Genomic DNA, 17,354 nt, shown 5'->3' on the forward strand with positions numbered 1-17,354 from the left:
AGATGCCACTTTTTGCTCACAGGAAAATGAAGGTGACCAGGTTGAAAAGAGAGGGAGCTGCTTCCATCATACACAGGTATGTAACTAGCTGAAAGAACAGTATGAAAAGGTCCCATAGCCTAACGACAACCCTGATGCTGTAGAGGGGACATTAGGAAATGTTGCAGAGCAAAGTATGATCCGTGACAGCAGACTTACCTCAGGCTGGCTAGGGGTTTAAAGGTGGGGAGGCTGTTTATAACAGGCTGAGGATACCCTAGCAATCTGAAGCTGAAAAATAAGAGAACTTATTTTTAAGCTCATCTGTCATCCATCCCTATCTACTCCCCACTTACCACCACTACCAGGTCTATCAATGATGGGAACGCAGCAAGGTTACTCTAGTCAGCCATTTCTTTGGGAAAAATATTTGTTCATTTTTTTCTATAACACGTGTGCAATATAAGAAATAGAGAAGAAGATCACAAGCATGTTTTGGTGTGAAACAATGATTTCCTTTTTCTCTTTTGAGAGGGGTCAGCTCTACAAGCAGATTTCAGGGGCAAAGGAAAAGTACTGCCGCTTCAAAGCCTCTTTTCATCCCAGCCCAATCCGAGTAAGTAAACCCAAGCAGTTCAAACCTGTGTCGTTCAAGGGTCAACTGTATTTTCCGTCTGTGGTTGGGAATCCATGGACACAGAGGGCCCACAATAGTTATTCGTGGATTTTCAATTGTTTGGGAGGTTGGCATCCTTAAGCCCTGCATTGCTCAAGGGTCAGCTGTACATTATATGACAACATGATTTGTGCTAAAAGGGGTACACCTAAGTGCTAGGGAAAGTGGACTGACCTACCTCTGAAATGTGAAGGGCATGCGAGACTCTGCAAGTAGCTTAAAGACAAAGAGGAAATAGAATTTGCTACTTTCAATGGAATCCCCTCTAATCGAATTGCTTAACATCTATCAAAAATAGTACCCCCTAGAAAAGTCTTCTGAATATCTGGACACCTGTTTAAACAGTTCTAGAATGACAGACACCAGGAACATATCCCCTACACATAAGGGAGACTACTATATAACAAGAGAGAAAGTTAAAAGTTCAGAAACTTGTCTATTGACTAGTTAATAGGAAAGGCAAGATCAAATCCTAAGTTTAAAACTTTTTCCAAAACAGTTGCCTCTCTCACATTATATGGTTATATGTTAAATGTCCTCAAAAGCATGCAAAATTAATTTGGGCAACCTGATTATATTTAAATCTGCTTCCAGTGTTAGATATTTAAAGTGAAATTTTTTCTTTAAGCGAAAATGAGTCATTGTCAACAGTAAAGAATTATTGGTCATCTATTTATCTAGTAAGCACAGGAATGAAGAGATTGTAAAATTTTGTTCCTGCTTTTAAGAATCTACCTGGGAAGATTCAACATTCATTTAAAAAATGCTGCATCAATGCCAGGATATCTTGTATTGGAGGCGGTAAAAGTTCAGTTCAAGGAAGGGATAGCACTGGGATCGATGAAAGAGGATGTGGGCTGGTTTGTGAATGTGGTGAACAATTTTTTAAGGAGATGGGGTGGATCAAGGGAAATATTATGAAGGATTAGTTGACAAGAATGGTGACTAATTAGTGTGGGAGAAAGGGGGGAGAGCTAATTAAGGGCGAAAACAACATTTCAAAACTGGGTGACTGAATGATTAGTATCACTGACAAAAATAGGAAATCCGAGAGTTAACTGATTTGAGAAAAAGCTGACACTTGTTTTTAAACCTCTAGGTTCTGATGTGATGAGATTGGCTGACAATTACACACAATACATATTAATTTTTTTAAAGCTTAGAAATTCAATTTTTTTCCCTAGGGTTTTTGCAGTAGCCTTGAGTTAAATGGACAGTAATATCATATTCCAATGATTTTCAGATGATTATGTACAGTAGGCAACTGGAAATACAGCACTGAAATCTAGTAAAAAGGGCTGAATATTTACATTTGGGTGTATTCTGAGTGAAAATGATGACTGAAGTCATGAGAGTAGAAAAAACTTCCAAGAGAGGAGAGACAAAGGTTTGCAACCGTGGATGATACCACAGTTTAAGATTCAAAGGAATAAGTGGAGCTATAAAAAGAGTCCTGTCTGATGTCAGAAGGTACCACATAGTGTAAGTTATGGCAACCAAGGAGAAAGAAACTTTCCAGAAGAAAAGAGTTGGCTACGGTACAGAATGCTGAAGACATAACAAGGGAAAAGCTAACTGAGAAAAGACCACTGGATTTGGAGCTGAAGGTCACTCCTAACCTACCAGAGACTGTTCGCAGCAGTGAGGATAGAAGCCATATTGAAAAGTGTTGAGTAGGTGGTGGGAGGTTCAAAGTAATAAAGAAGATGGTAAATAGAATGGCAGTTTAAGGAGTAGCAACTAGTTAACCGTCATGTTGCACAAAACCTGGGAATGTTAGTGGAAAGAGAGGAGTGAGGATTCTGGAAAGGAGATATTTGATTGAGCAAAGTCTCAGAGAAGATGGGGAAAGGTTGGGATGAGTCATAGTTCTTTCTTTTCAAAGAAGGGAGAATGAAAGGATGGGTAAAGAGGGAGAGACATTCTGAGAAAGTATGGCTGTGGCCACAGATAAGTGTTGAGGCAGAATGGGAACAACATAAAGTGGCTGGAGGTAGATCTACACAAACCTTCTCTGGAAAATGAGTCCTGAGGTGTTCCAGAGACTGAGGACAGGGTAAGCCTTGAAGCGATTAGGAATAGTTGAGACCTGTGTTGTTCAATTGAGTAGCGACAAGCCACAAGTTGTTACTGAGAACTTGAAATGTGGCTGGATCCGTTTGAGATGTGCTACAAGCATAAACTACATATTGGATTTCAGGCATACCAAAAAAGGATATAGAGCATCTCATTAATGCTTTTTATATTGATTTTTTGTTGCTAGGCTAATAGGTATGTTGGAGTAAATAAAATATATTATTCAAATTAATTGTACTGTTTCTCTTTATTTTTAATGTGGCTATTAGAAAATTTTAAATTACTTATGTGTCTTGTTATATTTTTATTGGACAGCACTGATCTAGAAAAACACAGTAATGACTCAAAAAGGAATGGATAAAAGGACGGCCAGAAAGTAAAGAGGATTTCGTTACAGTAAAAGGTCTTTAATGGATCCACTCAACAGGGTTTGAGGCTGGGTGTTCTGAGCAATAGGCAGTGGGGCTGAACCAGGGCTGGGAACTGGCACAGGGGGCATGGCTAGAGAAGTTGGAGATTCAAGAGGATAGAATTGAAATGAACACCATGGGCTCAGGCTGGGAATGACAGGAGTCTGATGACCTCGGAGAATGGCCATGGCCATGTGTAGTCAGAGTGCCAGCAAATGGACTGAAGCTTTGATGATTCAGTGGGAAGGGTAGGAAGTGATAAAGTGTGATCAGAGAAGAGAATTTCTGTGTTCTCAATCTGCTGTGTAAATGCCAATTTTTTACATTTTAATTTTGCTTACAATGATGTAAGCTTGTGTAGGAAGTTTATGGTATCTGATCCAGAAAAATTAGATATTTGAATAAAGTTCCCTTAGAATCCAACTCTGTAACTGCAACAAATTACTCCCAGTAGCCTTTGGGTATAGATAACAACAAGGTATAGATAACTTTTCTCTTCCTTCAATATCCTCCTTATGTAGAAAGATCAGATGAGAGTTTATATAGCTGAGTACACTTGCACTAAACATACTCACTAGGGTAGGTAAATTACTAAATTGTTTGCCAATTATAAAAATTATGTTACTCTGCTAAAAACCAAGGAGCAATGCACTGGCTTTGAAATGAGAGATCAGTGTGTGCTATCAATTTGATAAATGGACTGGGCTTGGTGATTTCATCTTAGTCCCCAAACCACAAGTGGGGGCACAGACTGCAGCCTGCCTGGGTCTAACTTAGTATTAATTCAGTCAAGGGTGAACTGGTAGATTTGGCGGATTTGAAATGCTGAAGTCAGTGCTACCCTCATTTTCATAATCCAAGCAAGAACAAAATAGAAAAATAAAAGTGATCCAATGGTTGAATTAAGAGTTAAATGGAAATAAAATGCTGTCAAATTTCTAAAAAAAAAGCTCTTTGCTGTGGTCCAAATTTTTTTAGTTTGAGAAACTATTTTAAATGTCTTTGATTATATGATTCAATAGTGGCAGCAGTATTCACAAAGTTTATTAAAAATGTATGAACCAAAAAAACAGTGGTGGAGATTTTCATATTTTATTTACAAAGCAAATGTGGTATAAGTGAATAATAAAAAATGGGAATAAATTGTGCACAAGTATCTGCATTATTGTACCATATTCTGAACTGTATTTATTTATATTTCATCTCGGCCCAGACAAGATTTTGGGTAACACTGCTTAACTTGGTATGTGAAAAGTTAATGCTACTTTTTAAAAGGCCAAGTGAGAAAATGTGAGAAAATCCCTATTCATAGATAATATCAGCATTTTAACAAAAGCATTGTTGAAAAATGACATGCTGTTGACGTTTATTTGCTTTTTAGCAAGTTTCCAATAATTGACTATAATAATTAACTATCTTCTAAAAACGATTAAAAGGCTAGAACAACCTCAGTTCTTTACATCTCAGTGTCCAAAGCAGTAACAGAAAAGCCAGTTTCTCTGGTCTTCATGAGGCAGATAAAATATAATCACAAAAAATTAACAAGAAGGAACTGTAATGATTTTCCCTACTTAATTTTCCTTCATTTTGCCATCAAACTGGGGAAACATAATGGAAACAGATGTACAAAAATACTCTATACATACAGAGAGACCTTCAAAGATGACATCTTTTAGTCAATGAATCCATGAGTTTCCTTTGCCTTGAAAAGTCTCTTACATTATTTAAAACTTTAAATGGTAACCCAGGCACCTTGGGCCTAGAGAGGAAATTGCTGTAAAGGACTTTTGCTAAGACATCTGCAGTGATTCCATTTTCCAGTCCCTTCCTTCACATCTCCTAAATGCAGCCAACATGACTGTCAAGACAAAAATGCCAGCACTATTTCTAGACATTTAAATAATCTGTAGACGTTTGGAAGGGGAGATACATTAAGCCTGGTTCTCCGTGTAGATTAAATAGAGGAGTACATCATTTAATCCACACGGATGATCCTCTACTCTCTCTGAGCTTTGGTGGAACCACAGGAGACAAAAGCAAACGCATTCTTCTAATGACTACCCTTCAGATTGGACTGAATGCAAAACTGCTTTTATGTTTTTGTGACTTTTGTGAAACAGCTGAATGTGATTTGTTTGCTAATTCTAAGCACTAAGACTATATTCTGGTCTCCATGCTGCGAAGTGAACACAATGATGCTTAGGCCCATAGTCACAGCAATGGAGTGGGCCTGGCTAGGACATGGAACAGCAGGGCTCAGTATTTAAGACATTGCTGCCAGCTCCTCCTGCTAAACCTCCTGCAAATGGGCTCATTTGGAAGGGTCTCCACAGGGTGACTGGCATCAAAGGAAGAGACTGCCATATGGAGAGAAAGACAGGCTTTGGGCACATGGTAGTTGAGAGAGGCACCCAGTAAGATTTGCAGATATTTGCAGAATAATAAATGTCTTCATGTGCTTTTTCTTTCTTTAAGCTTTCTGGCAGGATCAAAATACAAAACTATTTATGTGGTCGGTGGTCATTAGTCATAATGAGCCACAAAATCTTAAGTCTGGGCCACACCTTAAAATTCATCATTGTATTGGAATAAAAAAAGAACCCTGGAGGTAGACAGCTGTTGGTTCTTTATAAAAAATTAATACATTTAAAATTTTTGACCAAGACCATAATGGCAAAAACGTTTCTTCAACTAAAAATATGTAAGATGAGGGAAAGAAATGATCTCTCTTTGTACCTCTGTTCCATTCAATAAAATATTATGTCCTTCCTGAGTCTTATTAGCACTAGCTTTGATCTGTAGTTTGATGAAATATTTCTGAAGGCAAGACGTACAGTATGACCGCATTTGAAGCATGCCCACGGTGGAGTGGGTGGAACTGCGGTATAAGTTCTAAAATTAAAACCTGTTACATTTCTACTTTTCATTTGTTCCAAATTAACACCAGTTAGGACAAGTAACTTGTAAATAATGCTTGAATTACTTTCTCCCTTTGGCAGTAAAGGAAATAAAAAAGAGTTTAAGGATTTGATTGTGTGAAACGATAAAACCTTGCTCAGATTTAACTTCAAAGTATAGCTCAGATATACTTGGAGGAAACAGAACTTTACACTTCTAAGATCTAAAACCCCTAACAATTTTCTTATTTTATTTGAATGATACGCTATAAATTTGGAATATAATTACAATTATCAAGGTTTTTAATACACTCATTATCATTGTCACCTAGGCAGAAGATGGCTTTTAAAGAATTATTAATGTCAAATTCTTAGCTTTCAAATTGTTAGCTTAATTTGAATGGTTATGTGTACTTTCACAACAACTGGAAAGGTGACAATGTGTAAATATTAACACATGGTTAAATATGCACATAGCGTAGGAGATCAGGTTGAAAAGGGAAATGTGGTGGTGATGTACATTTAATCATTTCCAAAAAGAAAGGTAATATTCTGAAAGCTACCTATCCATGTTAGCTTTTGTTTGCTGGATTCAATCATTTTCGAATTTTATTATAAATCAATTACTTCACAGATTCTGTTCCTGAATGTATTAACTTATCTAAAAATGAAAAAGAATTGAGTAAAGAATGTAATTCACATGTAAGAAGAAAGTGGGAGTGAGGGAGGCTTGGAGAGAGGAAGAGAAAGAGAGAAAAAACTGTAAAAAATGATGCAGAAGGAAAGGCCTGCTGATTGTGACGAAAGATTTCATCCACGATTCCTATCAATATATAATGTTTTAGTAATAGTAATCAAAATGCTTTAGTTATAGAGTATCGGGAATATTATTATTTTTACATTAAAGAAATATTAATTCATGGAACTCTGAGAAAAATCAGAGATTTGAAGATGGGGATTTTGATTAGCATTTTCGTCAGTCTTTTTCACCCATGATGGATCTTCCTTTTGAAAAAAAGGACACTGCAGAGAGTCCATCTGTACAGTCTAAAACCAAAACATGTAATTTAGAAATGATTCCAACCTATTGATGTTTATCATAGTCTTTTCTTTAATTTTAGGAATAGCTTATATAGTAAAGAAACAGGCATTTATTTGAAGTTCAGCAATTCTTTCAGTTTCAAGTCACTTTCTTCCATTAAATTATTTCAAATACTTTTTGAGATATGTACAATCTTGTTTTATGTAAGCTGTTTTGTTGCCTATCTAGCACTCTAGCTTCATTTTATATGTTATAGAGATATTGGACAATATTCAGAAAATATTAACATGATTAATTAAAAGTGGTAGGAGTTCGGGTGATTTGCAGTCTTTACTTGAACCTCTTTGTACAAATGGAAAATTTCATAATATGCATGTATCATTTTTAGAAGAATAAAGCCATCATTCGCTCCCCAAACTCTGAAGTATTCCCTTATAAAGACTCTCATGAAAATGATAATACATTGTGAAAAAGAATACTTTTATTTTTCAATGGAGTAATAACTACCTGCATTTGGTATATTATCTATATAATGAAAGTTTTGTTTCATTTAAAAAAAAAATCCCCAGATCTCCTGCTAAGCCAGTTTTCCTATTGGATCTCATTAGAATCTGAAGAGAGAGAGTTTAAAAATGTAATTATGTTGTAATATTTGTACAGTATTCTAATGATGTTAGAATCCATATAAAATGCTATTTTTGATAGAAGGTGATATTAGTCTACATTTATGTTTGTAAAATTGTCTTTATCAAAGTAAGATATGTCACAAGAGCTTAGGACAGTAACTGGCACATAGATAATATTGATGGAGACTTTAGGATGACTTGATGATAACGGTGATGACAACAATGGCATAAACTAGTCAAGATCACTGCCGTGCTGATAATGTTTGCTGTTTGTAAAGAGAGAACCTATGGAAAAATACCTCAGAGGGGGTAAATGAGAATTTACTTTCTGTAACTCAGCATTAGTAAAAAAGGCGGTGACTGTTGAGAGGACAAGAGTTCTAGATTTGAAGCCAAGAGTCATCTTTTCACCATTCAATTTACCACTTATATCTATAACCCTTGGACAAGTCACTTAACTTCTTTGAGCCTCTTGATGTCCAAGATTAAGCTGAAAACCTCCAATGGGAAGATGTTTGAAAAATGAAAACTATGTAAATGTGAGGGGTTATTAATTCCCCGCAATCATCGTTGCCTAGATAATTCACATTTTTGGAAAAACTGTTGAGGAAAAGTCATCTATCATTGAGACAGATGGTAAGAGCAGTGGTGAGTGAGGGGCTCTGGGGTGAGGCAGCCTAGGCTTGCATCAAGCCTTTGGCATTACTAGCTGTGTGCCTTGGTAGAAGCCGCAGTTCATCACCTATAAAATGGGGTAATAAAATTTATACATCATACGACTCGTGAGGATTATATGCAATGATGCAAGTAAAGCATTCAGCAAAAGTGTTCAATAAATACTAGTATTGTTGTGGTCTATAGGATTACTGTATATATAGGTTTTATTAGGTTATTGTTTAACAGTCATTTCATTTTCACTGAGTTGAGTGGGCTTTTGGTTTATTGGGCTTTGGGTAGTAGTATCATTTTTTTTTAATTGGAAGCAGCATCTGTGTTCATGTAGAGTAATGTGGACTTTAATCTCTCTAAACATTGTTGTCTGTAGCTGAAATGATATTTATTAATAAATGTGAGATTACTTTATATGTATAGTACAGTTCCTATGATATATTGTTTGGATACAGTAGAGTCTTCATGTAATATGCAATGGGCTGTACTTTCTCCATGCAATGTTTAATAATATGGAGGAAACCTGAAGCTCACTTTCTTAATTTCTTTTTCTAAGCAAAACTTTCTCCTTATAATATTTCTGGAGGTCATTATCAACAGTGTTACACGAACTTCTTTTAATAGCCTTTGAAACTGCTCCTAGCTCACACTCATTTCATCATTTGCATGCTGGACCTTGCTCTGTTAGTCTGTGGGTTGGGCTCACTAAGAATTATTACACACCAGTGGCTTCAACCCTGATTATGCATTAAACTGAGAAGCTTTTTAAAAAAATACTGATGTCTAACCCAATTGATTCAGAACCTCTGGGGGTAGAGCCCAGGAATCCTGTGTTTCCTTAAAGCTCTCTATGTGATACTAATGGGTATAGCCAGGGTTAAGACCAACTATTTCTGATAATAAGGGAACTACAATAAAGAAGATACATTGAAAATGCTAACCAAAAATCTTATTGTGGATTTAATTTAGATGAAAAGTTCTAGTGGGGAGAAAAAGGAATAATTTACTTCTTACCATTTCTCTTTCATGTCTATAAACTGACCCACCTTTATTAGTCAATTTTCAAGATAATAGCTTTGTTCTATTTGACAAAAGGAAATCAATGGTACTGAAGGCTACCAAAGGTCACTGAGTGTAAACGATCCTCAATGATCTTGCAATAATCTTCACGAGTAGCTGTATATTAAAATGAAAATGATTGTCTTCAATGGACAAATAATGGCATTTTGTGTCATTTTGTGATTATAAATGTCCATGCTTTTTTTACCCCCACCTCCCACAGTGAGAAGGTCAACTGAGCCAAAACGCATAGGATTGTGATGAAAAAATGTCTTATATTTATACAAATAAAACAGAAAATCTGCCATCTTTTGGTATCTACTTTTGGTAAGAAGATACCCATAATCACAGTCTAAAACCCAACTTTGTTATATCTTTGTGTCAAACTAAATTTGATATTATATCAAGCCATAGGTGGTTGTTGAGTGTGTATATCAAACTGGATGAATCTTGGTAACATAACAAGAATGAAATGTTACCAAGAATTTTCACACTGCTTTCTGTATAAAATATATGCTATTCCATGTCATTGTATATATGCTACACCATTCTCTAAAATTATACTTCTGAATTGCCATATATTTCTTAGGTCCTGGCTTTTAAATCTACTAGGTCCATTTATTTACTTTTGACAGTTGTATTTCCAATAGATCCACATAATTTGAACTCGACTATTGTATTTTATGTCATTGACATCAACAAATAAGCAGCAGAGAAAATATTCTTAACTCTAAGGTTGATGTTTACTTTTTCTTTGCTTAAAAATGTTATCAAAGAAAAATTTCCATGGGGCATTAAAGATGAAAAGGCATCCTATTCTTTCTGTTATGTAAAATTATAAGGAGAAGATGCCAGGTTTGGAAAAAAAAAAAAAAACCAGCTTCTGCTCCAGAGTATTCCTGGTCCCCTGAGTGATGCTTGCAGGTTAAGTCAAATGCGCCTTCTTCAGAACCATATTTGTTAAATATTAAAAGGCACCTCATCTTACAAACACCCAAGTTTACTACACATAATTCATTCTTGCAAATTATCTCTTTCTCCTTATAATCTCGAACTGAGCTAGGCGAAGGAGAAAATCTTAATGTAACAAAGGAGAGATGGATGTGTGAAGTATGAGGCTGAATAAAAATGGCTGAAAAGCAATCCAAGCTAGGCTGGAGGGTGGCCACACCCAGTGCTAATATGGACTGTTTCAAAATAAATCTGTTACACCAGAGGGCAACCAGTAGTGCTTTTTTATTTCCCTCCACTTCTTCCACAGACACCCATTATTAATAAATAGTAGTTACAGGTTACCCCAACGACAGACAACAAAAAACCCTGAAATATTTCCAAATGAACCATCCTAATATGTGGTTACGCCATCATATCTTCAGGATTGGAAGAGCTAGTCTGCATTTCCAGTCTCCTTTGTGTGACCACAAATAGCAACCCTAAAATGGGTGTGTCCCTCTTAAAAGGCTGTACTAGAGCCCTCTCAGTTAATGGTTCTACCGGGAGATTTAGACCTTTAGACAGAAATGAAATACAGTGGGATGCATGGAACAATAAGAAAGCATTTTAACTCCGGGGATGAGAAGAGATTAAACAAGTACTAAATGATCAATGGATCCCAAAAGAGCTCCCGGAGGAGGCAAATGATGCATTATTTAAAATACTAGCATTACGACGAGAAAACAAAGGCGTGGAGGAGGTAGGTTTAAAAAAAAAAAAAAAAGGAAAAAAAAACATCAAACACCATCCATTTTGATTTTTGACATAACAACTTTACTCCCCCCAACAGAAAGCTCTTGGGAATAAAGCATGCATAAGTCCCACAGGTGAAATGATGCACAATGGCCGAGTCCGGGTCCCAGGGTTCCCGTGCGCCGCAGGCATGCATTACTGAAATAAAGAGAATACCCTGACTTTTCCAGTTGCTCCACACACAGTCCATCTTGGTGGAATCGGCAGTGGCCTGCATCGTGCGGGCTTTGGAAGCTCGCCGTTGCTGTCCTCGGGGTTGCAGAGCGGGCACTCAGGCGTCGGCGCCCGGGCAGCAGCGGCTGGGCTCGCGGTGGCCTTGCGGCTGCAGACAGACTGAGGCTGCACCAGCCCGCGCGCGGCGAGGGGCGGGCGCGTCGCGGGCGCCGCAGTCTCCGCGGCAGCGAATCAGTGCGGCGCGGCCCCGGAGCTGCCTGCGCGCACGGGGATGCGGGCGCCGCTAAGACGCGAGAACGTAGGTTTGGTCGCCCAGGGTGCTGCCCTGGAGACAGTTAAGCCGGATCGGACCGGGAGGGTACAATCGCGGACCGGGTATGGAAGGTTTGGGGGAAGTAGAGGAGGAAAAGGGCCCAGGGCAGGGAGAGAGTACAGGACTGGCTGCTCCTGGGAGCTCCTGACTGACGGGGTGCATATTCTAGAAATTTCTTAGAAACCCAAGAAACCTGTTGGATAATACAGAGTCGATGGCAGTACAAATGGCAGGCTTTCAGCATAATGTCCCTTAATCATCGCTCACTCTTCCCCCAATTCTTTACATTCTTGCCACACTTTAATTGCTTGACATCTTCAAACAATTGCCAGTTTCTCCCTCTCTCTTTTGGAATATTCCACGGTTATCCAAAACCTTTGTTAGCATGCCACAATCACTGTAAAGAAATCCTACTGCTCAATCTCTGAGGGCTTGTGTATTTCTCCTGCTGCCCCTATTCTCCAGCTCTGTTTGTGGGTGGAATGAATAAATAAGTATCAGAATGCAGTGCCTGTAGGCATCGGATCTAAGCCCCTGGACTCTGGCACATGGAGTTACTGGTCCCTGCAGTGACACTCCAGTTGTGGGACATCCAAACAGAACTTAGGAAAGCAAAAGGCATTCTGCCTCAACAGCAGCTTCTTTGAGGGCGATGGACGTGGACAGTGTGGATAGGGGAGAAAAAGTTCGTTTCCAAGTCCAGTGAGTCAGAGATTCAGAAGTCCCCAGTTACAACGCAAATGGCAATGTTAGGAACAGAACAATGATGGTGACCTATTACCCAAATCTTAGCATGAAATACTGTATCAGATCATACATCAAAGCTCTGAGAGAACGGCCAGGGGATAGGTATGTTTCTGATGAGGAAAAGGTAGAAATAGCACAGAGAAAGGACTGGAATGGGCACTGTCTGGGAAAGGAGGTCCTGGTGGAGGGGACCTTTGAGGAGGCAAGATATAGCATGAAGACGGAGGATACCTTGGGGACCATAGGGAATGAAGAAGGAAGAGTCCCTGCTTCATTTGTTGTAGCATGGCCTTATCCGTTGCATATGATTTCTTTCTCCCTCTTGGAAGAGTGGACTCATCAAGATTCCTCCACAGTTCCCAGACGCTTCCTTCCCAGATCCAGATCTACATTTGGGTATCCTGTGCCAACCAGAGCCTCGGCATGGCAATCTCAAGGTTATGTTTGTAGTCTGGATTTATCTTTCATTTCACATACACTTTAAAATATGATCTTTAGGATCATGCAGATTCTTTTTAGGATACAAGCTTCCAGAAAAACCAGCAAAGTCTCTCTGGAATTATTCTTAAGGAAGCTTAATAGGAGTGACTTCAGGAGGATAATTTGACACTTGTGGACCGCTGAAGTCTTCTACAAAAGGAAGGGTGTCATGGCTCACTGGACCGATGGGAAGGAAGTACAGTGACCACATCATTTCAAAGCACTTTTCAAAATGACCTGCTCTAGAGACATTAGAGACTTTTTAATATTTATATTCCCTACCCCCTGCCTCCCAGTTTTTTTCATCATCATGTTTGGGAATTTCAGTCAGCAAAATAGCGAAAAGACTGGTGCCTAATGATGAATTCTCACTGCATGATGTCCAGCTGGATGAACTGCAAACAGGTGAGGACAAGACTCAGAAGGATGGGGAGGGAAGGAGTTGCCAGGTTGGGCTGCTGACCACTTTTCAGTTGGAAACCTTTGGAGCCTTGGCCACTGTGAGGCACTGACAGTTCAGTGATAGTCCCTGTCACCAGTCTTCAGTGCAGAAGGTGCCCCCTGGTGTCTTTAGTGGTGAGTATTCACTCACTGTCCACCACATTACCACAGTCAGTGAATGTTGCTAATATAACTAGTACTGAGCAACAAATGAGAGCAGCATGTCCCTAACAAGGAAGAGGAGGCAGAGGTAAGCTTTTAAGTAGAGGGTAGCTGTGTCACACTTCCTGGATTATGCATTTTCACTGGCCACAGAGCTGACCTTGGAATGTCAGCTTATCTGAAAGACCACATTCTTTTCAGTCATGCCAAGTCTGGAGAGAGAAGCTTGATGGCACCTCAAAACTCAATATAGCAGTTGAATAGTTGAAGATTTAGAAGGTAAGACATCTTGTGCCACTGACACACACTAATAAGAATGGGGGGGGTGCTTTAGATTAATGCATAGGTGGTAAGGGAAACATAAATGAACTAATTAAAGGAAAATCAGAAGACTATGAAGACCTTGACTGGGAATTGGAGGATGTGGGTGTTAGACCCGTGTTGCAGAAGTTAGTTATGTGGCCTTCAGCAAGTCATTTATCATCCCTGGACCTCTCTCTCATAGCATACAAATGAATTACAGCTTTAGATATTTGTTGCTATGAAAGAATAAGAATTTGTTTCCCATAGACATTATAAACAGGTAATTTCTTTGCACAAGTGCCCATACAGTGCTAATTAAAATCTCTTCCCAAGATCAAAAGGATAACATGGGAAGAAAGATATGTAAATTGTCCTCAAGCAGTGAAAGAAAACAGAAATCAAGATAAAGCTTGCTAAATGCAGGCAGGAACTGCCACTGTCTTTAAACCAAGAGAGAACAGACAGGCTTTGTGTGCAGCCAGTTTAGAACTCAGATTAGGTGCCTGCCAGGAGAGGAAGTGATTTCTTTAGTTTTCAGGATGAAATCATGCATTAGGCAGTCTGTTCTAAGGAAAAGCAAAACACTTAAGTTTTGTAAACTCATCCCAGATCAAGATGAATGTTGAAGGCTACCATGCCCAGAGTGGCTGTATTGTACCTGTCTCCTGTAGTACCAGGATTTCACTGATGAGAATAAGTGGCACCTACCTACACTGCTACTTTTATTCAATAAATATTTACGGAGCACCTCATAACAGTATGCTAGACACTGTTCTAGGCATAAAGCAAAGTTCCTAAATATAAAAAGTTTATATGCTATTGTGTATATGTGGGGCATATAATAATAAAAGAGGTAAATATATATTTCATTTGTGGACAGTTGTACTGGGGAAAATAAAGGAGGTAAAGGGATAGAGAATGGAGGTGGGGTGGAAGTTTGCTGTTTTATAAGGAGGGTCCGCAAAGGCCTAACTCATAGGGTAAAATTACAGCAGACACCTAATGGAAGAGGAGAAAGCCATTAAGATAGTACATGGGAGAAAAGCATTCGCAGGTGCACTGAGAATAGACAGAATGTAATAGTTGGTAATCTATAGCATCCTTATAGAACGCCTTGATTCTTTTTTTTTTTTAGCTCCAAGAAGTATAGCAATTAGAAAAGGCACAGAACCAATTTAAAGGAATAACAGTCGGGTACATAACCCACTGTAGAAAAATAATATATGAACTGTCTTCAATTCAAACAACAGATTAGCATTTGTTATTTGCCAGGTGTTTTCTCATGTAGTATACATTTAATTATACATATGCTATATATATGTTCTACATTTAGATCCTTATGAGGTAGACAGCGTATGCCATCATTTTCTTGATTCATTCATTCATGCATGCATGCATTCATTCAAACGACAAACATTTGTAGAGCCCATACTTAGTGCCTGTCTCTGTAAAAACTAAAGGAACTGCCCACTATGCACTTGAGTCTCCTATGGGGGAGGTTTACATATAAATAGATAAATGCAATCAACTGATAGATGTATGAGCTTGAAAGACTGGATACAAAAAAAGTGGTTAGGGGGAAGAGGAGGTTCAGGAAAGTCTTCCGAGTAGAAGATTATTAAGCTTAGTCATGAACAAGAAAGAGAATCACCAGTTTGAGCGATGAAGCTTTCCTAGCACATAGATATGGAAACTTAATTACAGACATGTGCAGGCGCCAGATCATGACAAGCCTGAGTAGTAATACTGTCAACAAATGAGTGAGACACTGCAGGGTTGCAAGGAAAGGAGCAACATGAGAAGTTGAATAATTTATCCAAATTTGGCTGATAACTTTCCAGAATTGGTAAAAGACATAAATCCTAGCCTTGAGCAAGACAAGAAGAAATTAGTACCCTGCTCCCCATCATGGTGAAACTGGAAAGCATTAAATACAAGGAGAAAATCTTAAAAGCAGGCATTGGTAAAAGACATATCACTTCAGGAAAACTGTTAAACCAACAGCAGTCTTTCATTAACAGAAGCCAGAAGACAATGGAATAATGCCCTCAAAGTGGTGAGGGAAAAAAAACCAGTCACCTAGAAATCTATACCCAGCAAGACTAATACAGGCATTTTCAAATATGTAGAAAATGAGAGAATTTACTAATTGCAGACTCTTATTTTCTTTTGCTGTTCTTTTATTAGCTCCATAAAATGGAAGCTTGGGTTGTTTTCAGCCTTTCTTCTTTTCTAATATGTTCATTTAACAGTATAAAATTCTCTGTAAGCACTGTTACAGTTGTATCCAATAAGTTTTGATACATTATGTTAATGTTAAATTGTTCAGTTCAAAATATTTTCCAGTAGTCATTGTGATTTTTTTCCTTTGGCCCACTGACTATACAGAATTAAGGATTGTTCTAACCTTATTGCTTATTTTCAGTTTAATTCTTCTCTAGGCAAAGTGTACAATTTTAATCTATTGAAATTTGTTGAGACTTGCCTTAGAGTCTGGGAAATGATTTATTCGGACACACATATCAACTGGACTTGAATGTATATTCTGAAATTTTAAGGGAAAATATTCTATAGGTGTCAATTAGGTCACATTAATTAATAATATTATTCAATAATCTATCTCCCTACTAAATTTAATCCCAGTTAGATTTTTTTTTTTTTTTGGCAGAGACATTGACAACTTGGTCCTAAAATTCAGAAGAAATGCCAGGGACCCATAATAAGACAATGTTGGAAAAAAAAAAAAGAACTAAGTTGTAGGCTTCTCATGTCCTGATTTCAAAACTTACTACAAAGCTCCAGTAATTAAGACATGTGGTACTGGCATAAGGCCAGACATATAGTTCAATGGGATAAAATTGAAAGTCAAGAAATAAACCCTTACATATACGTTCAATTGATTCACAAGGATGCTGAGATTATTCGATGGAAAAAAAATAGTATTTTGCTGGGACGACGGGATATGCAGAAATAACAAAGTTGGACCCTTAATTACACTATATACAAAAATAAACTCAAAAATATCAAATACTAAATATAAAAGACAAAACTAGAAATCTCTTAGAAGAAAACATAGGCATAATTCTTCATGAACTTGTATTAGGCAGAGGTTTCTTAGATATGACACCAAAAGCATAGGGAACAAAAGAAAAAAATAGATAAATTGGACTTCATCAATTTTGATGATTTTTTTTCACTTTAAAAAGAACTTTTGTGCATTAAAGGCAGCTATTAAGAAAGTTAAAGAACAACCCATAGAATGGGAGAGAATATTTATAACTCATCCATCTGACAAGGGACATGTACCCAGAGCATATAAAGGACTCTTTCAGATAAACAACAACCAAATTTAAAAATGGGCAATAGATTTGAATGACATTTTCTAAAGAAGATATATAAATCACCAATTATCACATGAAAGAGGCTAACCAGTATTAAGTAAATGCAAATCAAACTACAAAGGAAGGAAGGGAAGGGAAGGGAAGGAAAAAGGGAAGGAAATAGGGAAGGGAAGGGAAGGAGAGAAAGAAAAAGAAAAGGAAGGAAGGAAGGAA

General features: G+C 37.9%; 1 protein-coding gene across 2 annotated transcripts in view; it reads right to left on the bottom strand.

Moving 5' to 3' along the window:
- The window catches only part of RTN1 (reticulon 1), a 163,170-nt gene that overhangs the window by 10,188 nt on the left and 135,628 nt on the right, over positions 1 to 17,354 (bottom strand). Inside the window, exon 1 of one of the 2 annotated variants that reach the window (XM_039864183.1) lies at positions 11,337 to 11,701. The exons of the other annotated variant lie outside the window; for it this stretch is intronic. Coding sequence (XP_039720117.1) covers positions 11,337 to 11,397 — 61 coding nt within the window. The 5' untranslated portion in view covers positions 11,398 to 11,701. Of the gene's footprint in view, positions 1 to 11,336; positions 11,702 to 17,354 lie in introns of those variants that run through there. 2 annotated transcript variants of the gene reach the window in all.

The sequence above is a fragment of the Pteropus medius genome, unplaced genomic scaffold (genome assembly GCF_902729225.1).
Source record: "Pteropus medius unplaced genomic scaffold, Ma_sr-lr_union100, whole genome shotgun sequence".
Taxonomy (NCBI): domain Eukaryota; kingdom Metazoa; phylum Chordata; class Mammalia; order Chiroptera; family Pteropodidae; genus Pteropus; species Pteropus medius.